Raw genomic sequence first — 24,035 nt, forward strand, 5'->3', positions numbered from 1 at the left:
TTCATTCCTTTTTATGGCTGAGTAATATTTCATTGTATATATGGATCACATCTTCTTTCCTCCATCAGTGAACATTTAGGTCGCTTCCATGTCCTGGCTATTGTAAATAGCAGTGAACACTGGGATGCCTGAATCCTTTCAAGTTTTGATTTTCTCCAAATATATGCCTAGGAGTGGGATTGCTGGTTCATATGGGAGCTCTATTTTTAGTTTTTTTAAGGAACTTCCATACGGTTCTTCAGTGGCTGTACCAATTTACATTCTCACCATCAGTGCAGGGGAATGTGCACTTCCTTTTCTCCACACCCTCTCAAGCATTTATTATTTGTAGATTTTTTGATGATGTCCATTTTGACTGGTATGAGCTGATACATCATTGTAGTTTTGATTTGCATTTCCCTAATAATTAGTGATGTTGAGCATGTTTTCATGTGCTTGTTGGCCCTCTGTATATCTTCTTTGGTGAAATATGTATTTAGGTCTTCCACCCAGTTTTTGATTGGGTTATTCATTTTTTTGGTATTGAGCTGCATGAGCTGTTTGTATATTTTGGAGATTAATTCCTTGTCAGTTGCTTCCTTTGCAAATAAAACTCTTAGAGGAAAATATAGGCAGAACAATCTTTGACATAAATCACAGTGAGATCTTTTTGGATCCATTGTTTAGGGTAATGAACATAAAACCAAAAATAAACAAATGGGACCTAATTAAACTTAAAACTCTTGCATAGCAAAGGAAAGCATGGACAAAACAAAAAGGCATAGTGTGTTTAAAAGAGAACAGTACCACCACGTAGGGGGCATTTTAGATGTCTGGACAGCTGGTATGACTGGCATTTACTGGAATGAGGGATATTAAATGTCTGTGCTATGTGGGAAAGAGCTGAACCATTTTCAAATGTCTAGCTAAACTATTAGTTTAGCTAGTGCTAAGCTTTCTGAAAATACAAACTAGTAGTGATTTACACATGATAATCCTAAAATGTTTTTACAAAAATTATATGAAAAGCTAAAGGTAAAGAGGAGATGGTCATTATGATGGAATATTATTATAGAATAAAGACTTTGTCTTTAAATTTATTGACATTAAGCATTTTTTCCTCTCAATTATAGCATTTACAAATACATAGTGAGTTGAAAAAAATTTCAGTGGATTAGAACAATTACTAAAAAAGGAAAACAGCTTATACGTATGTAAAAAGAAATTTGAAAAAAATGACAGAACGTATATTATTAAAATAGCAGAGATATCAAGGCTTTGGTCAAATTTTATTAGGAAGAGATGGTTAAAATAGTTCCTATGTGGCCATCCTAAATTTTGAAACAAAAAAGGAATCTGTGTTGTGAAAAGTTACATACTAATTTTTTGTTGTATTGCCTAGTTGACAGCTTTCTTTCTAATTTTGATACTGTCTTTGGAGGTCTCCGATTTTACTTTCCTAGAATCTCCAGCATTCTCTAATTATCGCTCTCTTCCAAAGGATATCATTGGCAAAATCTTTTTAAGTACTAGTTGTTGTTCAGTCACTCAGTTGTGTCCGGCTCTTTGCAACCCCATGGACTACAGTATGCCTGGCTTCCCTGTCCTTCGCTATCTCCCAGAATTTGCTCAAACTCATTTCTGTTGAGTCAATGATGCCATCCAACCATCTCATCCTCTGTTGTTCCCTTCTCTTCCTGCCCTCAATCTTTCCCAGCATCAGGGTCTTTTCCAATGAGTCAGCTCTTCCCATCAGGTGGCCAAAATATTGGAGCTTCAGCATCAGTCTTTCCAATGAAGAGTCAGGGTTGATTTCCTTTAGGATTGACTAGTTTGACCTCCTTGCTATCCAAGAGTCTTCTCCAGCACCACAGTTCAAAAGCCTCAATTCTTTGGTGCTCAGCCTCCTTTTTGGTCCAACTCTCACATTCATACATGACAACCGAAAAAATCTTAGCTTTGACTATATGGACCTTTGTCAGAAAAGAGATGTCTCTGCTTTTTAATACACTGTCTAGGTTTGTCACAGCCTTTCTTCCAAGAAGCAAACATCTTTTAATTTAATGGCTGCAGTCACCATCTGCAATGCTTTTGGAGCCCAGGAAAATAAAGTCTGTCACTGTTTGCATTTTTTCCCCATCTATTTGCCAAGAAGTGATGGAACTGGATGCCATGATCTTAGCTTTTTGAATGTTGAGTTTTAAGCCAGCTTCTAAAGTACAAGAGATCTTAGTAATTATGTCTTAAGATGTAGGAATCTCTTAAGATAGGAAAAATAACTTCTACTACCTCATTATTATACAGTGCTTTCAAAAAGAGTTAGTTTAAGGATAGGTAATATTATCTTAATCTGTTTGTATCATTCAAGGGTCCATGTATGAAAGTCTGATTCTGATCATTTGTTGACTCTGTTGACTTTGTTGATTCTCCAGCTAGTCCTACAATTTCTCTAAACACAGTATCTCTATCAGTAAGACTAAAATATTTGGATTATATAGCTTCTAAATCATTTCCATTTCTGAAATACTGAGATTTTTTAAACTCTTGCTACAATCAGTATTTTCTGTTAGAGTGCAAACATCTGCTTCTTTTGTGATGTTGACTATTTTTATACATGAACTTTTAGAAAATACTGCTTGGTCTTTGTATGGTATATTATTTATATACATACTTCAGTTCTCTTAGGAGAACAATGTATGGACATTTGACTTCATGCTATATGGTATATTTATTTTGCTTATTTTTCCTTCATTCCATCAAAATGCACCTTTACCAGATTAGGCATGACTTTTAGCTATATTTCAAAACATTAGAATGGGCATTTGAGAATAACTTAGATTCAAACTTAAAATCAAACTTAACTTCTTTCTTACTGATGTATTAAATTAGTTACCAGATCATGTGGCTGATAAGTCCTTCTCAATCCTAAAAACCTATGGATTATCTCCAATTTAGGCTCACTATTTCTATGTAGTTTAGGCCCTTAGGCTATATGCACATCCAAAGCAACCAACATCCTACCTGGGCAGACTTCTGCTCTCTCTCTCTAATCCTTTCTCTCCATCACAGAAGACTCTAACATTCAAATTTATCCCCTGTGAATTGCAAAGTCCCAGAGGGCCTCACATATATCTATGCTCTGTGTACTAGCCAAACTCCAAAGCTTATCTCACATACTGCCTAAGAGAGATGCCACCACTTTCATGTAATTGTAGAACTCCTCTGGGGTGGACAATACCTCTTTCAGGGAACTCTGCCTACTGTAACAAAGCACCATAGCCTGTGTGGCTTAAAGAACAGGAATTTATCTTCTTACAATCTGGAAGCTGAGACGTCCAAGTTCAAGGTGTCAGCACATTTGGTTCCTGGTGAGAGGTCCCCTCCTGGCTTATTCTTCCTCTTCCTGCTATGTCCTCACATGGCCTTTCCTTGGTGCATGTAGATGGAGAGAAAGACAGAGAGAGAAAGGTGACAGTGGAGAGTTGGGAAAAAGAGAGAATCTTCCTCTTCTTTGAATCCTATCTTGAAGGCTCAACCTCATGACCTCATCTTAACTGCCTCCCAAAGGCCCCATCTCCAAATATTATAACATAGGGTTAGGGCATAAACATAGGAATTTTGAGGGAAAGTAAGCATTCATTCCATACCATTTTATCCCTGGCCTCCCAAATTCAAGTCCTTCTGAAATGCAAAATACATTCATTTCATCCCAACAGTCCCCGAAGTCTTAAATTATTCCAGCATCATTTAAAATCTGAAGTCTAAAGCCTCATATAAATATTATATTAATCAGATATGTGTGAGACATCAGGTATAATTTTGTTACCAAAAGTGGGGTCTGGCTGCTTCCCACTCTAAAGCTAATACTCAAGAGGCAAGGTTGGTGGAAAGGAAAGTTTGATTTATTTCAGGAGAAAAAGCAGACTTGTGTCCAAAGGCCGACTCTCTGCACTGACAAATGGGCAAGAGCTTCTATAGGTGAAGGGAGGGGGCTACATGCAGACAGAGCATAGTCAACTCTGACAATCATCTTGAAATTGGCCATGCAGTCGTCTGATCCATGTCATTTTGATTGATTTATGTACGGTTAGTCTTCAGTTCCAGGGTTATTTATTTATTTTTCCCACTTCTTTGAGGCATATTCCCAGAATCGTAGCAGTTTATGTTATGGCTACAGTCTTGTCATCATACAATTAACTTCTTCCACCTGGTGGAGGTTTCAGTATCTACAAAATGGCTCAAAGGATATGGCTCAGAATATTATCTGTAGCCCTTGAGGAGGAACTAAGTTCCTTGACTTTGCTTAATGACTGAACTATTACTATTTTGACTGCTTTCCTTAGCTTCCGCATCTTCTCACTTCTCTGATTAAGCTTATTCTTTGGCTAAAGTTTTTCAACAGACAAAAGGCAGGTAGAGGACATGGTGGCCTCTGAGGGGTAGGGTGAGGATGGACCATAGGGTCCTGCTCTGTTTCAGTTCTTCCTGGGGCAAAAGTACTCTCTATCGGTGAATCTGTGAAACCAGATAAGTCAGCGTACTTCCAAATTACAGTGGTGGCATAGATAGGCATTCCCATTCCAAAAGGGAGAAACATGGAAGAAGGAAAGAATGATGGGTTCTGAGCAAGTCCAAAATCTAGCAAGGTAAATCCCATCTCATCTTGGTGCTGTAGGATCATGTTTCGGTTCAGTGCTGTACACTACAGGCCTGCCGTGGCAGCACCTCTGCCTTCAGTACCCGCTGAAGTTGTCACAGAGATTCTCCGTGAATCTGATGGGAGGGGTTCATACCCCAAGACTCTGGGTCGCCCCATCCCACTGCTTTGCAGGACTGTCTCATACCCAAGTCTTTGGATGAAAGCCATCTGGCCTATTAAATCCGCAGTGGTGACCCTGATGATCTCGACATGATTTCTGGGATCTTTCCATTTCCTTGAAAGAGAGTACATATTTCCATCCTTATAGAAATATGATTGAACCCAATAGAATCTAAGTCTGACACCCTTCTTTCATTTTGTTCCATCTCTGTCCCCTTCAATTCAGTGGCTATATTTCAGTTTTTATAATTCCATAATATCTTTGATTGATTGTCCAGCCTTTCCCTGGGTATTCTCTTCAGAATATGCTTTTGTGTGTTTTTTTTTTTTTGCAAAATAGTCAGACTGAGAATTTTCCAAATCATTAGGTCTGATTCCTTTTTTGCTTAAAAATCCCTCCAATTCATTTTTTTTTTTTTTTTTTTTTGCTTTATACTGTAAACAGTCAAGAGGAACCAGACTGCTCCCTCAACATTTGCTTGAAAATCTCTTTAATTAGATATCCAACTTCATTACTCATGAGTTCTGTCTTCTGTAAAATACTTGAACTGACATACTTTAACCAAGTACTTTGTCACTTTATAATAACGATAGCCTTTCTTCCAGTTCACGATAACATATCCTTAGGTCTGCAGGAGACATCACCAGAATGGCCCTTCATGTCCACATTTTTACAAACATCTTATTCGTGAGTATTTATGCAATCTCTTAGAAGATGGAGGTTTTTTATTCTGATCTCCTTTTTTATTTCTCAGCCCCCTCCAGAATGGCCTAAATGCCCATAGTTCGAGCATGCACCTCAAAACCTTTTCAGCCTTTACCCATTACCCCGTTCAAAAGCTGCTTCCACATTTTTAGGTATTTGTCACAGCAGTGCCCCATTTCTCAATATCAAAATCCTATTTTAGAATTCCTGGGTAATCTAGCAATTGCACTTCTAGATATATGTCTAAAGGAAGTAAAATCAGGATCTCAAAGAATTATGTATACTGTCATGTTCATGGAAGCATTATTCATGATGGGAAAGATACGGAAATAACCTATGTCAGTCAATGGATGAATAGATAAAGAAGATGTGGTGTACATAAACAATGAAATATTATTCAACCATGATAAAACAAGACATCTTGGCATTTGTAACAGCATGGATGGATCTTGGGGGTATTATGCTAAGTGAAATACATCAGACAGAGGAAGCAGTGTATAATATCATTTATATATTGACTCTAAAAAGTGTTGAACTCTAGAAACAGTACAATGGTGTTTACTAGGGGCTAAAGGGTAGGGGCTAGGGGAGAATTGGGTCATAGGGTACAAATTTTAGTTGTAAGCTGAATACCTTCTGGGGATCTCACATAAAGAGTGGTATGTGTGTGCTTAGTTGCTTAGTTGTGTGCGACTCTTTCTAACCTCATGGACTGTAGCCCGCCAGTTTCCTCTGTTAATGGGAATTCTTCAGGCAAGAATACTGCAGTGAGTTGCCATGCCCTTCTTCAAGGGATCTTCCCAACCCGTGGATCAAACTCAGGTCTCTCACATTGCAGGCACATTTTTTTACCATCTGAGCTACCAGGGAAACCCAGTGATTTTAGCTAATAATACTGCATGTTATAATTAAAAGGTACTAAGAGAACGGATCTTAATGTTCTTATTACAAAAAAAGAAATTGTAATTATGTAATGGAATTGAGGTGTCAGCTAATTCTGTGGTGATAATCATTCGGCAACATGTAAATGTATTGAATTAACACATCTACATCTAAAGATTACACAATATTATATGTTAATTATATTTAAATGAAGCTAGAAGAACAAAAAAAATGCTAAATCTTAGTCATCTTGGACTTCCACACCACACTACTGTAAGTTGGGTACATTCAACACTGAGATTCATTTTTCTCACAGTTTTGGAAGTTAATCATTACACAGGATGTTCTAGATTGTATGCAGATTTGGGTCATTCTATCCCAGATGAGAGACTAAACTGCACACTCTATCTAGCCATACAGAATGGATAATATTGGTGCCACTTTACACCGGGCAGGATATGGCTTTATATTCCTTGAGGTCAAGGCTGTCTATAAGCAGAGGGAGCGGTACAGCCTCTGCCAACTTCTCTGTCCTATTTACTCTGTTAGAAACAGCAGTGCTTCTTGGCCCACTTTTATTAATTTCCATGGGGCAAAACAATCCTGAAACTTAATAAGGATAAGGATCTTCAGGTATATATAAAATTAACTGGGTGCACTATGCCAAAGCCTTTGACTGTATGGATCACAATAAACTGTGGAAAACTCTTCAAGAGTTGGGAATACCATACCACCTGACCTGCCTCTTGAGAAACCTGCATGCAGGTCAGGAAGCAACAGTTAGAACTGGACATGGAACAACAGACAGGTTCCAAATAGGGAAAGGAGTACGTCACGGCTGTATATTGTCACTCTGCTTATTTAACGTATATGCAGAGTACATCATGAGAAACACTGGGCTGGAAGAAGCACAAGCTGGAATCAAGATTGCCAGGAGAAATATCAGTAACCTCAGATATGCAGATGACACCACACTTATGGCAGAAAGTGAGGAAGAACTAAAGAGCCTCTTGATGAAAGTGAAAAAGAACTAAAGAGCCTCTTGATGACAGTGAAAGAGGAGAGTTAAAAACTCGGCTTAAAGCTCAACATTCAGAAAACTAAGATCATGGCATGCAGTCCCATCACTTCATGGCAAATAGATGGAGAAACAGTGGAAACAGTGGCTGACTTTATTTTGGGGGGCTCCAAAATCACTGCAGATGGTGATTGAAGCCATGAAATTAAAAGATGCTTACTCCTTGGAAGGAAAGTTATGACCAACCTAGACAGCATATTCAAAAGCAGAGACATTACTTTGCCAACAAAGGTCCATCTAGTCAAGGCTATGGTTTTTCCAGTGGTCATGTATGGATGTGAGAGTTGGACTATAAAGAAAGCTGAGTGCTGAAGAGTTCTTACTTTTGAACTGTGGTTTTGGAGACTACTCTTGAGAGTCCCTTGGACTGCAAGGACATCCAACCAGTCCATCCTAAAGGAGATCAGTCCTGGGTGTTCATTGGAAGGACTGATGTTGAAGCTCTAACTCTAATACTTTGGCCACTTGATGTGAAGAGCTGACTCATTTGAAAAGACCCTGATGCTGGGAAAGATTGAGGGCAGGAGGAGAAGGGGACAATGAGGATAAGATGGTTGGATTGCATCACCGACTCAATGGACATGGGTTTGGGTGGACTTTGGGAGTTGGTGATGGAAAGGGAGGCCTGGCGTGCTGCAGTTCATGGAGTTGCAAAGAGTCGGACATGACTGAGTGACTGAACTGATGAATGGTTGACTAGAACTTTCAGTCATTTTAGTGCTTGCAGGGTGTATTGGGCTCTACAGAATGATCAGATATTCTTTAGTTGTAGCTGAATCTCTTTACATGCAAAAGCTGTTAATCTGTGCAGGGTGGCAACTGGCCAAGTTTTTAGAACACCTCTTTGGCCAAGTCTATAAGAATCCTGGAGTATTGAAAATCTCAGGTTCTTTTTTCACTTGGTCCAGCAGTTTGTAGCTGAGAGGTAGAATGAGATTGGGTAGAATGAGATGACAGGCATGGGTCCCAAGGTTTCAGGATGAATAGAAATTCTTAAAACTTAGGTGAAAGGGTATAGTAGTTTCAGTATTTGCTTGCACACATGGTGGGGCAATTTAACAACTATGGTTTTAGTGAGTCCTTGAAATGAGTTCATGGGCTCAATTCCAATGTGTGCACGTGTGCATGTGTGTGTTTGTGTGTGTGTGTGTATGTGTGTAGGTTTCCCCACACCAACAAGCAATTCTGAATACCAGCAGCATGTCTGAAAATTCAACTCAGTGCTCACACTATTTACTGGAAGGTAGAATTAGATTCTACAAGTAAAGTGTTTAGTTCCAGAACCCCTCCCTTTACTTCAAACCCCAATCACAAGTCCTGGTTGTTGTCCGTACTTCTGACCAACTGGCTAAAATTCAGAGGTACCCACAATCCCCTCCTCAGGTTCAAAGAATTTGCTAGAACTGTTCACAGAACTCAAGAAAACCCATTACTCACTAGATTACTGATTTATTATTAAAGGATGTTAAAGGGTACAAATCAACAGTGAGATGAAGAGATACATTGGGTGAGGTTCAGAACAGAAGAACTTCTGTCCACCTGGAGGCTGGGGCCAGCACTTGGAAACATTCTTGTTCCCCATCTTGAAAGCTGTCCAAAAAGGGGTGCATAAAACTATCCTTCTGGGTTTTTATGGAGGTTTCATTACATAGTCATGACTGACTAAATCATTGGCCAATGGTGATTGATTTAACCCCAAGCCCCTCATCTCTTTCTGGGAATCAGGGAGTGAGATTTAAAGTCCAGCTTTCTAATCATATGGTTGATTCTCTTGGCAACCAGCACTCTCCCTTGGGTGAGATCCAAAAGCCAGTTTCCTTGTAGCATTTTCAAGAACTAAAGGACAGGAGACCAAACATTATCACAGTTACTATTGCCCAGGAAATTCCAAGGGTTTTAGGGGCTGTGTTCATCTGAATGACCACCTATACACACACAGACACACACACACACACACACGTATATATATCACAATATTAATATTGCAGGTCTTTAGAGCTGGGACCGTAAAATGAGAATGGATGAAGGGGTTCTTGAGTGCAGCTGGCTTTGCGAAACTAAGCAATTTAGAAATGTCAATCTGCTGCTGCTGCTGCTAAGTTGCTTCAGTCGTGTCCTACTCTGTGCGACCCCATAGATGGCAGCCCGCCAGGCTCCCTCATCCCTGGGATTCTCCAGGCAAGAACACTGGAGGGGGTTGCCATTTCCTTCTCCAATGCATGAAAGTGGAAAGTGAAAGTGAAGTCGCTCAGTCGTGTCCGACTCTTATGGACCCCATGCAAACTAAGCAATTTAGAAATGTCAATCTACAAGTATGCAAAAAAAAATCTATAGGCTGTATGGTAGATAACTTTTCTCCACCTTTGAGGGAGAAATAGGCCAGAGGTGTAGGAAACTTGACCCAAGTTTGGCCAGTCATTGAACTGCCTCATTACCAGTTACTGACCCAAGTAGTACATACGTGCATATTAAGTTGCTTCAGTTGTGTCTGCCTGTTTATGACCCTATGAACTGTAGCTGGCCAGACTTCTCTGTCCATGGGATTCTACAGGCAAGAATACTAGAGTAGGTTGCCATGCCTTCCTCCAGGGGACCTTCCCAATCCAGGGATCAAACCAGGATCTCTTATATCTCCCTCATTGGCAGGCTGGATCTTTACCACTAACACTACCTCAGAAGCCCTGACCCAGGTAGAACCATTGCTGATTCATATGGTGTCTTTCTTTGTATGAATCTGAAAAAAATTTTGCTTCCTAAAGATACTTTACTTCTATATATTAGAAAATTATCATAATACACCCATTTTTGTAGACTGACTCATCTTACTGCCACCTGCTGGAGAGTCATGGTAATAAATATACAAATATATTTATTTATATCAGACTTTTCTCTAAGAATGGCGCACTGTAATAGTAGCTTAGCACCTGAGCCTATCATAGTGATTGGCCACTGTGTATGTCCATGACCGAAGCTGGACCTATCAAAGTCCTCTCCTAGGAGCTTACTGTAATTAGCTCTTTTTTTTTCTACTTGCAGAGTTAAAAGATGTGAATATGGATTTATCAGTGACCAAAGTTCAACTTTAGGGAGAAATTGAAGCCAATCCACTAAAAGGGGATGGGAAACAAGGACAAAAATAAGTAGTCCCAATGGACTCTGGCTCCATTTCTGGCTCCAGTTCTACTAGAAAATATTTCTCTTCTTGCTTTTCTATGGTTAAGCTATGAGATAATTTCCTTTGTTCAGTTAAGCAAAGTTCAGTTTCTGTCTCATGAATAAAAAGTAAGGAAAACAATGTTAAATCTACATTAACTTCGTAAGTAAGTAAAGTAAACTGACTATTGTTGAGAAAGAGGCCAAAAAGAGATACTCTGAGGTAAAATCATTTTATATTAGAGTCATGTGTGGGATTATCTAATTGTTCTTGCTGGGGCTGTGTCTTGCTAATCCTAGCAGCACATCTACTCCATAGCATAGATTCTTACCTAAACTAACCATTTGCTAAATATTTGTCAAATTAAATTCGTTTCAAAACACACAAGATAGACAATACTTCATTCATTCATCTCCTTATCAAGTATTTATTAATCAGCTACATGGAATAGACACAGCTCTAATTACTCAGGATACTACAATGGGTATTTGTATTTTAACTGCCAGATCACATTTGTTTTTCACCAATATGCTTCTGTAATAGACAGCCATTATGCCAAAAGCAATGGATACATTAAAAAGGAGACCTTCTCCAGACAAATAGAGACAAAACCACAAGATGTCTGAGGCATCTAGAACCACAAGATGATGAGGTTCTAGCTTCCAGTTTATATTCCCTAGATATGATGTATATGAGGTACCATTTAACCTCCCCAGACCATGTTTCCTCATCTATCAAATGAAGATTTGTAACTGGATGATCTTTAAGGTTTATTTTGGCTAAAAGGAGCCTAAAGTTTTCTTTCAGTCTTTCTAGGTAATGGCTTTCAGAGTTTGACCCTTTCCATCGGCCTAGAAACTTAGTAGAACACAAATTTCAGACCCTTGCCCTAGACCTACTGGGTCAGACACCCTGGTAGTGGGGTCCGTTAACAAGCTCTGATATATGATTTTCCAGTAGTCACGTATGGACGTGAGACTTAAACTATAAAGAAAGCTGGGTGCTGAAGAATTGATGCTTTTGAACTGTGGTGTTGGAGAAGACTCTTAAGAGTCCCTTGGACTGTAAGGAGATCCAACCAGTCCATCCTTAAGGAGATCAGTCCTGGGTGTTCATTGGAAGGACTGATGCTGAAGCTGAAACTCCAATACTTTGGCCAACTGATGTGAAGAACTGACTCATTTGAAAAGACCCTGATGCTGGGAAAGATTGAAGGCAGGAGGAGAAGGGGACAACGGAGAATTAGATGGTTGGGTGGTATCACCGGCTCAACGGACAAGAGTTTGAGCAAACTCCAGGAGTTGGTGATGGACAGGGAGGCCTGCTGTGCTGTAGTCCATGAGGTCGCAGAGTTGGACACGACTGAGTGACTGAACTGAACTGAACTGAACTATAACAGTAGATTAGTGAGTCCAACTATTTTGGATCAAAATTGAATCATAATTATTACTATAAAACATGCTATGCACATCCATATCACAAATTACTTTTAAGTAAAGGCTATCCTCCATCTATATATCTATCATCTGCTACTGCTGCTGCTAAGTCACTTCAGTCGTGTCCGACTCTGTGCAACCCCATAGACGGCAGCCCACCAGGCTCCGCCGTCCCTGGGATTCTCCAGGCAAGAACACTAGAGTGGGTTGCCATTTCCTTCTCCAATGCATGAAGGTGAAAAGTGAAAGTGAAGCCGCTCAGTCATTTCCCACTCTTAGCGACCCCATCAACTGCAGCCTACCAGGCTCCTCCGTCCATGGGATTTTCCAGGCAAGAGTACTGGAGTGGGATGCCATTGCCTTCTCCGATATCTATCATCTATCAATCTGTAAATATGATATGAAGTTAACTGAAAGGAGAAAAGTTAAAATTGGCTTCCAAATCCAAACTATAACAGTTAGTCAGCCCCCAGCAGTGATGAATTACTTCTTCTTAACAGTAAGAAGCTCTAGTGCCTTTGAGAATCGCTGCCTAGGCATATCGTGTACAGTATATTTCTTAGTGTGCATGTGGAGAACTTAACTCATTTTCCTCTGTTGCATTTCACGAGCAGTATTTTCTCTCATAGATATCCATGTTGTTCTCCATTATTTTTCACTCCATTATTTTGGTGGGAACAAAATTGTCACTCCCCCATTTTTTTTCTTTTTTCTTAATGTTTTCAAAAATCTCTAATGACTTCACTGGATTTTACAAACAAAGTTTATGCAAAAGAAAAAAAAATGAAAACAGTGTTGCCATTATTATGTGTATTATCCTCTTTTTAAAGATGCAATGAACATTATTATGATAGTATAGTAATAAAAGCTGCTGCCAACAAAATATTTTGGGAATATTTTTGAGTTCTTCATGAATTAAAAAGTATGGCAGTGTTGTAGCATTCCTCATGTAGGTTAATTATTATAGCTTGAATTCAGTAGATTAAACACACAAACAGGAGAATATTGATAAGTGCCCGGAACTGAACAAACCACCATTAGATGATCTCCTATAATTATCCAATCCTTCCTGCTGCAACACTCAGAAAATACTGACTAAAGAGATAGAAAGAATAAAATGCTGGCTGCAAAGTCATTTCTAAAAAAATAAGACACTTTTCTATTAGCAGTCTGTTATTCTACATTTATAAGTGATGTGGTTTGCGTATGTACTCATTTGCCTCTACCACTAGTACATAAACGTATTTATGAACACATTCGTAAATCTTATTAGGTGTCATTTTTGCTGTGTGATCACCATAAGTTAGCTTTGAAACATCATATGTGTCTGACTCTTTGCAACTATACAGTCCATGGAATTCTCCAGGCCAGAATCCTGGAGTGGGTAGCCTTTCCCTTCTCCAGGGGATCTTCGCAACCCAGGGATCAAACCCAGGTCTCCTGCATTGCAGGCAGATTCTTTACCAGCTGAGCCACAAAGGAAGCCCAATGTTTCCCAAGGGTGATTAAAAAATAGAGTGAATAGACTTGACTATATCCTGTTCTTCTCATTCTGTCTCCTTCCCCTCAATATCTTTAACTTTCTTTGTAAAACTTTTTTCTTTAGGAATATTTTATGCATACCTGATTAATGACTGATAGATAGTGGTAGTCATCACTGCTGGGGGCTGTCTAGCTATTATAGTTTGGATTTGGAAGCCAATTTTAACTTTTTTCTTCCAGTTAACTCCATATCATATTTACAGATTGATAGATGATAGATATATAGATGGAGGATAGCCTTTACTTAAAAGTAATTTGGATATGGATGTGCATAGCATGTTTTATAGTAATAATTATGATTCAATTTTGATCCAAAATAGTTGGACTCACTAATCTACTGTTGTTCAGTCACTAATTGGTGTCCAACTCTGCGACCTCATGGACTGCAGCACACCAGGCTTCCCTGCCCTTCACTTTCTCCTGGGGTTTGCTCAAACTCATGTCCATTGAGCTAGTGATGCCATCCAACCATCTTATCCTCTATTGTCCCCTTCTCCTCCTGCCTTCAACTTCTCCCAGCATCAAGGTCGTTTCCAATGAGTAGGCTCTTGGCATCAGGTGGTCAAAGTATTGGAGCTTCAACTTCATGAAGTAACAGTCCTTCCAGTGAATATTCAGGATTGATTTCATAGATATTATAGGAGAAAAGAAATTTTTAAATTGTCAGTGAAGGAGATTTAGCATAGCATGAAAATATTCTTATATTAATGAGACTTACTTTGTCTGTGGGAAAAAAACACCAAAACACCACCTTCTTTCCTGTTTTCCAGTATTCTTGCCTAACTTTGTTATTTCTGAGTTTTAAGGACTTTTCTATTCACTTGTCTACTATTGAGAGTCAAAAAATCAGATATAAAGGAGTAGCACCTTCCCTCTTTCTCACCTTCTTTCCTGCCATTTCTGACCACTTATCCTTCTTCCGACATTAAGTAAGAGTATAATTAAAGATTATCTTTTAATATAAAGAAGAACCTGCAGACACATGGTCATTTAAAACTATACATTCTCTTTACCTTAGAGAACTCAAGCACATTATTTATTTAACACTTCTAATTATTTCTTCCCTCTTCTCTCCAGTTTACTTAGTGTACACTGGTTTCTTTATTCTTGCCTTATTTTAATTTTCTTCCAGCAGCCTCTGCTTTCTACTTTTCTTCTTTTCCCTCTGATTTTTCAATGAATTTTAAATTTTTAAATTAATTTTTTTATTCTCTTGACACCACTTCTAAATTCCCATTTTTCTTCTGTTGTCTCTTTTTTCCTTCCATATTGCAAATAAGACTTACAAGGATTTATCAAGATGAATTATTCAGAATGAAGAGACTGAATATGAGGGGCCTAAGGGACTAGGAAGAGGGGAGCTGCCAAGATTTTCTTCTTGTATGGAAGCATGTTGGAACAACCTGGGGTATGAGAAGTAAGAGACAGAGATGCCTGCTAAGGCATGACCAAATGGGAAGCCTATTAAAATAGTAATTTGGAGTAAAGTGCACTGAAGAAAACAAAGTAAATCCAGCCCTCTAGGTCAATAGCTAATAACCCATGAGTTTGCCACTCAGGAAATTAGAACTTTTAACTAATGAGAATCCTAGCCACCTACTGGGAATGAAACCCAAGGCTTCCTATTAACTCCCTTCCCTAGATCTTTTTAATAGAGCAGTCAAAAAGTTATTTCCTCTTTACTTAGTTGCAAAAGATTTGAAATAGATACAAAAACAAAAAAGAAAAAAGTTGGAAGCAAACTCTTCTTATTCTCTCTCACAACAGGAGGTCCAGTGTATTTCCCCCTCTACCCAAAACATACATCAGCATAGGTCATGAAAAGAGGAAGGACAGTATAAAAAACAAAAAACTGTCCCAGATAAGTAGTGCCAAGATGAGTCAGACAGTCTCCCAGGGGATTTTTTGGTGAGAGGACTTGCAATTAATAAATCCTCTATTAGGTTTGTGGAATCAGCAGGATTAAGCTACCTCTTTCAAGAACACTGTTTAAATATCATGATTCCAGGGGGTGAGGGGTCAATTTTATGGACAACTCTCTCTCTCTCTCTTTTTTTTTTTTAAACCTGTACGTCTGTGTTAACTCTTAGCTGAGTAGGAGAGTGACTGGAGGCCTTCTGGACATACTCTCGCCCTGGATAAACATTTAGGTTCGTTTTTACTAACCCTAAATCCAACTTCTGACCCTCTTGTGGTTCGTATTAATTGATCAGAAAAAGTGTGGTGGGGATCCTGGTCCCTGCTGGTGGGGAAACAGAAGGAATCCAAGCTGGATGTGAAAAGACATAGAGCATGATCAAATGAGGGAGGGCATTTCAGGATCTAGACGAGAGGGTGGGCAGGACCCTGCTCCCAGACGCCCAGGTATTCCGGAGAGATCCCGGAGGAGGCACGTGCCTGGGGACTGCAGCTGACAGCCGGGCCGGCGGCCCGGCGCCCCTCTCCGCGCGCGGGCGGGGAACAGCGAGCGCGTGTGTGCGCGAGAGCGGCGGGCGGAGGCGCAGGCGCGCTGTTCGCCCGTCTGCAGCCCGGCGCCGAGCGCCGTGTCTCGGGGAGCCGATGGCAGCACCACCACTGTGCGGCCGCCCGGCCGAGCGCCGAGCGCAGCCACCACCCGCCGCTGCCCGGGGAGCGTCCAGGATGTGGGGGGACCGGGGCGCGCAGCAGCCTCCGCTGGCCCGCCTGTGCTGACCTGCTTCGCTTGCCCCCAAAGAATGTCAGCCAAGTCCAAGGGGACCCCCTCCTCGTCCTCTCCAGCCGAGGGACCGCCGGCAGCCTCCAAAACCAAGGTGAAGGAACAGATCAAGATCATCGTGGAGGATCTGGAATTAGTCCTGGGCGACCTGAAGGACGTGGCCAAGGAACTTAAGGAGGTGAGAGGTGGCGGGGGTTGGGGGGTGGAGGGCTGGGAAAGGAGTTCGTTGTCTTTTACCCACTAGGGGTCCGTTTTCACTGGGGACCGCCAGATTTCTTAACTCCTAGGAAACTAAAGAAAGAGGACGCCTGCAGATAGACTTGCTCTGCTCCTGCGACTCCCGAGAAGTTGTTGCACTTTCTTATTTTTAATCAGGAAGAAATCAACTAGTGTTTTTTTAATCGATGGACCTGGGCTGGTGGGAGGGGTAAACATGCGAGCCTCCGTATCTAAGTGTGTGTGTGAGTGTGTGTGTGAGAGAGAGAGAGAGAGTAGGGGATTCACTGGGGGTGTGTCGACAGAGGAAGAGACCAGCCACCGGCCTGAGGGTCCAAGATGCTTCTCTCCTGCCCTCTTGCTCTCCCAGGCTTGTCGCTCCTTGCCTGGCAGCCTTCCTGGACCAAAGCTGATGGGGCGGGTTTCGGCCCTGAGCCAGACCCGGGAGGGCAGCCTGGGAGAATCTAGACTCCAGCTCTGCTCCCCGCTTCCCGAGCCCCGAACCCTGCTGGAAGGAAAGCGACCCGGGGTTGCTTGCAGGAGATCTCAGACGTGGGGATGTAGAAGGGTCTGGGACTTCCTCACTTTCGCAGTTCAGGAGGCAGCCGCTGCACTCCTTAGTAACTCCGGGCCTGCCCGGTACCCCACCTCCTTTCTTCTTCCCGTCCTATCGCCAGTTGGCATAGAAGCTGGGGCACAGAGCGCTTCGGGGTGTGTGTGTGCGCATGTATGTATGTGTGTGTGTGTGTGATGCGAGTGCACCAGCCTCTGGCCACTTGAGTTCTAGCTTTTGGGGACCCGGACTGTTTTGGTTCTCCCTCGCTCCCACGAACCCCCGTTCTTCTACCCTTTCACCCCCACCAGCCTTGATCCGGATAGAAAGAAGCGCAGACAGTGTCCAGGCTGAGGATGCGTAACTCCCGCTGCAGCTCCAGGCCGGGGCGAGGGCAGGGCTGGGGCGGTGGGGTCTCCCGCGAGCCCGAAGGTGGCTTCTAGGAGGAGCCGGTGGCTGTCCCAACCCAGTAGTTCCCCGCTACTGAATTGGTGCCCGGTGCTGTTTTGCGTCAGAGAATCCGCACCCCTAGTCGCAGGAGAGCTACCGCGGTAACTTCTAAGGTGGTAGCCACGGTGGGAAGGGAAGGGGTGGGGCATAGTCTAGATCCAAAATTGTAATCCTGTTTTAGAGGCCAAGTGGGAGGAGATTGAGGGTCCTTTGGATGTCTGGACTCTAGAGACTGACCTCTTTTGTCCAATTTCCAATCCAAATGTAAAGATAGAGCCCCCCTTTTTTCTTCCCGTCTCCTCGTTGTCTCTGTGAACTGAACTCCGCAAATGTTACCAAATGCAAGTCTGTTTAAATGGCCCATTTATCAACAGGGTTGGGTTTGCCAATGGCAAGTGTCATTTCTGGAGGCTGCTCCATCGACAATATAGTTACTAACCTGGAAGCGGAGAGTGATACAGGTGATCAATCCGAGGAGGAAACTTACTAGTTCATGTTTCAGGGCTTCTCTAGGATCACTGCTTCATAACTGGTTGGCAAATGGCAAGGTTATGCATTGAAATTCAATTCTAAAGATGCTGTTTGTTTCTTTGTTACCCTTTTATTTGACATCTTTGGCAGGTTGTGTTTTCATTTGAAACATTATTATGTTTTTTAAAAAATGAACAAATTTTTGCAAGTTCCTTTTGGCAGAATTGTGCTTTTCAGTTGTTGAGGTTTCTAAGATGGGGGATGTGGAAAACTTAAATCAGCACAGAAACGTTTTTACTGTTTCATCCAGGAGCCTGAAATTAGGAGAAAGGTAGTCAATGAAAATGGCATCTTTGGGCAAATACTTCTTATATTACCATGTGTCACTCCACTCTCTATTTTAGGCAGAATAAATGACAAGAAACTGCACATGGTCCCAGTTCTGCTTTGTATCCTTATTTTGTAGATGTTTGCAGACCAGGTTGATGTATTGTGAAACTTTTGACCTCACCATAGATCTTGGTTAAAATCACAAAGAAGTAAATCAGGGAGTCTGTGGGTCTCTCTCCCTTTCACTCTTTCTGTGTTTTCATTTGCTTGAGGATTTTTCTTTTTTAGGGAAAACACCACCAAGCAAACCGGTATGTAAAAGAAATAGAAAAGCATAGAAATGTACAACCAATTAAATTAAAGGATCTGTCTTCTAGGCATATCTAAAGATGAAATGTTGACTTGATGTTTTGTAAGTTTTGATTGGGTGTTGGGGCCTGATTGATTAAGGATTTCACTCTCAGGAGTAAACTTTATGAATGATAAATGATTTGATGTGATTGTTAATTACTTTTGTGAGAAGGATATCATCATCCTAAGTTTGCACATGGAGTTGTATATATTGTGTCTGAATCTCAAAACGCTGGCCATTTATATTGTAGGAGAAAGAGTTATTTCAAGAACAAAATATTTATAGGGCATGTTTAACCTGTGACATCTTGCAGTTGTCCAGCATTTATCTTTTTAAGATAATGTTGCACACATGACTGAACATGTCTATGATGTAATTTTGAATGGGGGAGTAACTGAAAAACCTGTTAGTGTCTATACTTATGATTTGTAAATGTAAATATCACTATTTATCAGTTACATTCGCTATTCTGGCAGGTTATCATAGGAATATATTAAACACAAACTGTTGCATTTAGAATTCTAATTCTTTTATTGGCAATGGTATACTTTTAGGCCATGATGTATTTTGATATAAATTAGCACAGAGCTCTTATTAGCTTGGAACAGAAGTTAGAAATAAGAAGGTGATTATGACTTGATTACTATATCATTCACCATATGGTATTTGTTTTTCCTCCTGTTTATTCTAAAATGCAGTATTCTTTTTTTGAATATTTTGTCATTTATTTTTGTATAAATTCTGCACCAACAATATTGGACTTTTGTTTGATGTTGTTTTGAAATTTATTTTCTTTTTAGAAGTTTTCTGGACTTCAGTCATCTGAAAATTCAGGTAGTGCAATGGATTCGAATAGAATAGTAGGTGCTTGGAACTCTTTAATAGTAACAAAATTTCATTACTATTGGTGTCTCTTATCATTAGCTATTGTTACTTAACCATTTATAATTAGATTGAATATTAGGAGAAGAGGATTGGGATTTCTACAGATTGGGATGTCTAAGGGTCTGAATTTAGTAAAACCTCAAATAGCTTGACTGTTCAGAAGTAATATGAGTTTCTGGGTCTTCTCTACTATAATGGAAAAGCCTTAAGTATAATCCAACATATTTATTCGGTAGTTACTGTGTGCCAAATACTATGTTATCTTTTTATTGCTACCAGTATGAGTAGTTTGAAGCTTCTGATCTCAGTGAACTCAGAGAGTTGTTTGGGAGACGTTTATCCTGTCTTTCAGCATCAATACTGTGAAAAGACATTGCTGCTTTTAGTGGGTACTCTTACTGTGATCTAAGAAAAGAGACTTGAGAATAAGAATATGTAGATTTATAAACCAATACTTACTATGCACTTAGTAGTACGGTAAACCTTTGGTGAAAAGAGTAGTAGAAGCTTAAAAAAGATGGTAAGATATGAATTTGAAGAAGCTTATGGTTTATTCAGATTGTCATGATTAACAAACATGGATCAGTGCCATATACAGGAACTCACATATCCAACTGTTACAATTAAACAGTGGAGATTTTATGAAACAACTATACCCCAGTAAAGAAAATACAAATAAACAGTGGAGATTTTCATGATGATTAAGCTCTTAGGGGGAATGAAGAGTTGAAAATGAAAATTTGGGGTCTTTGAGATGTGAATAAGGTTTGAAAAGGTAGAAAGGAGGACTTGAGGGGAAATAACATTGGAGTGCAAGATAATTCCATGTTGCTTTTTTATACACATTGAAAAACAGAGAAAAAATTAGTAGTGAAACACTAAAGTTGTAGGGGTAAAATTAGCAATTTCTGGCTTATTAGGTATGGAATGATCCTTTTTTTTTTTTAATGAAGTAATGCAGAAGAAAGAGTGCTTTTAAAAAATCATTCTCATAATCAGACAGCTCTTCGTATCATTTTTCCTGTTCTTTATGAAGAGGCTTGCGTGCTCAGTCACTCAGTAGAAGTCAACTCTTTGTGACCCCCTGGACTGTAGCCCACCTAGTTCCTTTGTCCATGGAATTGTCCAGGCAAGAATACTGGAGTGGGTTGCTATTTCCTCCTCCAGCGGATCTTCCAGACTCAGGGATCGAACCCACATCTCTAGCCTCCCATGTTTCCTACATGGCAAGCAGATTCTTTACCACTACACCACCTGGGAAGCTCTTTCATGAAGTCACTGGTAAACTTGGTTTGCTTCAAGTGTTGCTGTTAGTATGGGATCACAGATCTTGTTGATTAGGGCAATATTGGAATATGTAATAAGTAGCTTTTTACTTGGAAACAAAATTCATTGCTGCTTTAGCTGGATTCTCATTTAGACTGTTTATAGCCTTGGTAATTTTTCATACTGTTTCATTTTATGATTTTAAGTAACAAGACTATCATATGAGTTAAATATATGTGCACATACATATATCTGTATATATACATATACATAGACATACACATATGTAAATAACATATAGCTAAGCCATGTGAGTAGACATGACTATTATGGAGAAACCGGCTAAGACGAGTTATTTTGTCTGCCCCACAGTGACTGACTGATGGGACTCCATGAGTGGGAAGGTTTTGTCAGCTTTGTGACTATGAATTGGAAAGCATTCATCTTTTTTCTTATAATGTCATAAAAGGAAATAAAATTAAGTTTAATTTTAAAAAGTTTGAAAACCTTAGGAAATGATCCATTTTGGGGAGGCATTGAAAACAGAATTAGTCCAATTAACAACAACAACAAAATAGAATTAACAATTATCTGTAAAATATTTTTGTTTTTAAATGTTTTTACCCTTATCCACATGAAGTGCTGTAGTTTATTGGTCAGGGAAATCCTACCAAATATTTTCTGGTTAATGAATCCATGCATATACAATTCATTACTTGAACAAATTACAGAAAATAATCTCTGCAGTATTTTCTAAGTTCTAAAATTGTGAATGAGTAAAATTTCATAGTTAATTCAATTGCAGCTATAGCTGTAGTTCTACTACTCTATTCAATAGTCTGCCTTCTCAAACAAGTATATTTACCTGCTAAAATGCTTTTTCGTTTTTCTTTTCTTAAGCATGATGGCTTAGCATGTTACTAAAAGAGCAGCATGGTTCTGAGAAAATAAAAATAACCAGTAACCATCCTTTACTGTCTCTCTATTTCCAATGCATTAAACTATTTAAGACTCAGAGAATTACCTGATAAGAAATTCAAGCAGACTGAAAGTAATAAATAGTGTACTTCAGGCAATAGTGAAGTAATAGATAATAAAACCAAGGCAGTAATTTGTTACCTGCATTATTTTTTTTTTCTACCTTTACTGCTCTGAGGATCTCAGGTAATTAAAACAAAGTGTAAGAAAAAGATAGAATGTAAGTTTGAGTAAAACATATTTTCCCAAATAAATTAAACTACAGAAGCTTCTATAGAACTAGTTCATGAAAAATAGCATGGGCAATTTTTTAAAATTAAAAGGGAAAATTTCCAATAATATGCTAACTAATTTCTGATTAATATGTACATAACTGACATAAAGCTGAAAATCAAAGTTTGGTAACAATGAAGGGTACTTTTTTTTCTTTAAAAGATTAATTTGTGCATTTTATTAAGATTTTTTTTTTTTTTTTTGCCAGGGGGGTGGGGAGCAGTTTTAGATTCCCAGCAAAATCAAGGAGGAGGTACAGAGATTTCTATATCCCCATGTCCCCCTACGTATGTATCATCCTGCATTATCAACATCCCCTACCAGATTGGTACATTGGTATAATTGATGGATATACAGAGATTAAGGGCAAGAGGAGAAGGGGTTGACAGAGGATGAGATGGCTGGATGGCATCACAGACTCAATGGACATGAGTTTAAGCAAACTCCAGTAGATAGTGAAGGACAGGGAAGCCTGGTGTGTTGCAGTCCATGGAGTTGCAAAGAGTTGGATGTGGCTTAGTGTCTAAACCACATTGACACATCATTATCATCCAAAGTCCGTAGTTTATGTTAGGGTTTACTCTTAATTTCGGACATTTTGTGACTTTGGACAAATGTCTAATGATATATATCTATCATTTTGGTGTTCTATAGAGTATTTTCACTGCCCTAAAATTCCTGCTCCACCTATTTTTCTTTCCTTCAAATCCTGAGGGTACTAGTTTTTTTAAAGAAAATATTTGAAATTTTTTGTGATTTCTTAAGTAATACAGTGTATGAATAATATAGAAAGTTTGGAAAAGTCTAAAAAACTAAAAAGGAGAAAACAAAAATTGTTTTTAATGCCACACATATATAAATATATTGAGAATTTTGCTACATTTTCTTTCCATCTTTTTTTTTCTAATATCTGTTTATGTAATTTGTCTGCATTGGGTCTTTATTGCAGCTCACAGACTCTCTAGTTGTGGCACTCAGGCTTAGTTGCTCCATAGCATGTGGAATCTTAGTTTCCCTGACCAGGGTTTGAACATGCATCCCCTGCACTGCAAGGTGGATTCTTAACCACTGGACCACCAGACAAGCCCTTCTGTCTTTTTGTATGTGTATTTTTAACATAGACAAAGTCATGTAAAATTATGAAGTTATGTACAAGGATGTTTTCTGCTTTCTGGAGTACTATTAGATCATAACCATTATATAAATCTCTTATAAGTTACTTTATAGGTCCCTTAATGTGGAAATTGGAGAAGGCAATGGCACCCCACTCCAGTACTCTTGCCTTGAAAATCCCCATGGACGGAGGAGCCTGGTAGGCTGCAGTCCAGGGAGTCGCGAAGAGTCGGACATGACTGAGTGACTTCCCTTTCACTTTTCAGTTTCATGCACTGGAGAAGGAAATGGCAACCCACTCCAGTGTTCTTGCCTGGAGAATCCCAGGGACGGTGGAGCCTGGTGGACTGCCATCTCTGGGGTCGCACAGAGTTGGACATGACTGAAGTGACTTAGCAGCAGCAGCAGCAATGTGGAAATAAATGGGGAAACTGGAAACAGTGTCAGACTTTATTTTTTTGGGCTCCAAAATCACTGCAGATGGTGACTGCAGCCATGAAATTAAAAGACACTTACTCCTTGGAAGAAAAGTTATGACCAACCTAGATAGCATATTGAAAAGCAGAGACATTACTTTGCCAAAAAGGTCCATATAGTCAAGGCTATGGTTTTTCCAGTGGTCATGTATGGATGTAAGAGTTGGACTGTGAAGAAAGCTGAGCACCAAAGAACTGATGCTTTTTAACTGTGGTGTTGAAGAGGACTCTTGAGAGTCCATTGGACTGCAAGGAGATCCAACCAGTCCATTCTAAAGGAGATCAGCCCTGGGATTTCTTTGGAAGGAATGATGCTAAAGCTGAAACTCCAGTACTTTGGCCACCTCATGTGAACAGTTGACTCACTGGAGAAGACTCTGA

At 39.8% G+C, this 24,035-nt stretch overlaps 1 protein-coding gene across 3 annotated transcripts in view; it reads left to right on the plus strand.

Moving 5' to 3' along the window:
* Positions 1-16,103: 16,103 nt before the first annotated feature.
* Positions 16,104-24,035, plus strand: part of PRR16 (proline rich 16) — a 293,489-nt gene continuing 285,557 nt past the window's right edge. For 2 of the 3 annotated variants that reach the window (XR_003511877.1, XM_027546957.1), the window contains exon 1: positions 16,107-16,469. Coding sequence is in view for 1 of the 3 variants with exons in the window: in XM_027546957.1 (XP_027402758.1) it covers positions 16,311-16,469 (159 nt within the window). In the remaining 2 variants the exon portion in view is untranslated. Of the gene's footprint in view, positions 16,470-24,035 lie in introns of all 3 variants that reach the window. The other variant, XR_003511878.1, reaches the window with a different exon arrangement.

This window comes from Bos indicus x Bos taurus, chromosome 7 (genome assembly GCF_003369695.1).
Source record: "Bos indicus x Bos taurus breed Angus x Brahman F1 hybrid chromosome 7, Bos_hybrid_MaternalHap_v2.0, whole genome shotgun sequence".
NCBI classification, from domain to species: Eukaryota; Metazoa; Chordata; class Mammalia; order Artiodactyla; family Bovidae; genus Bos; species Bos indicus x Bos taurus.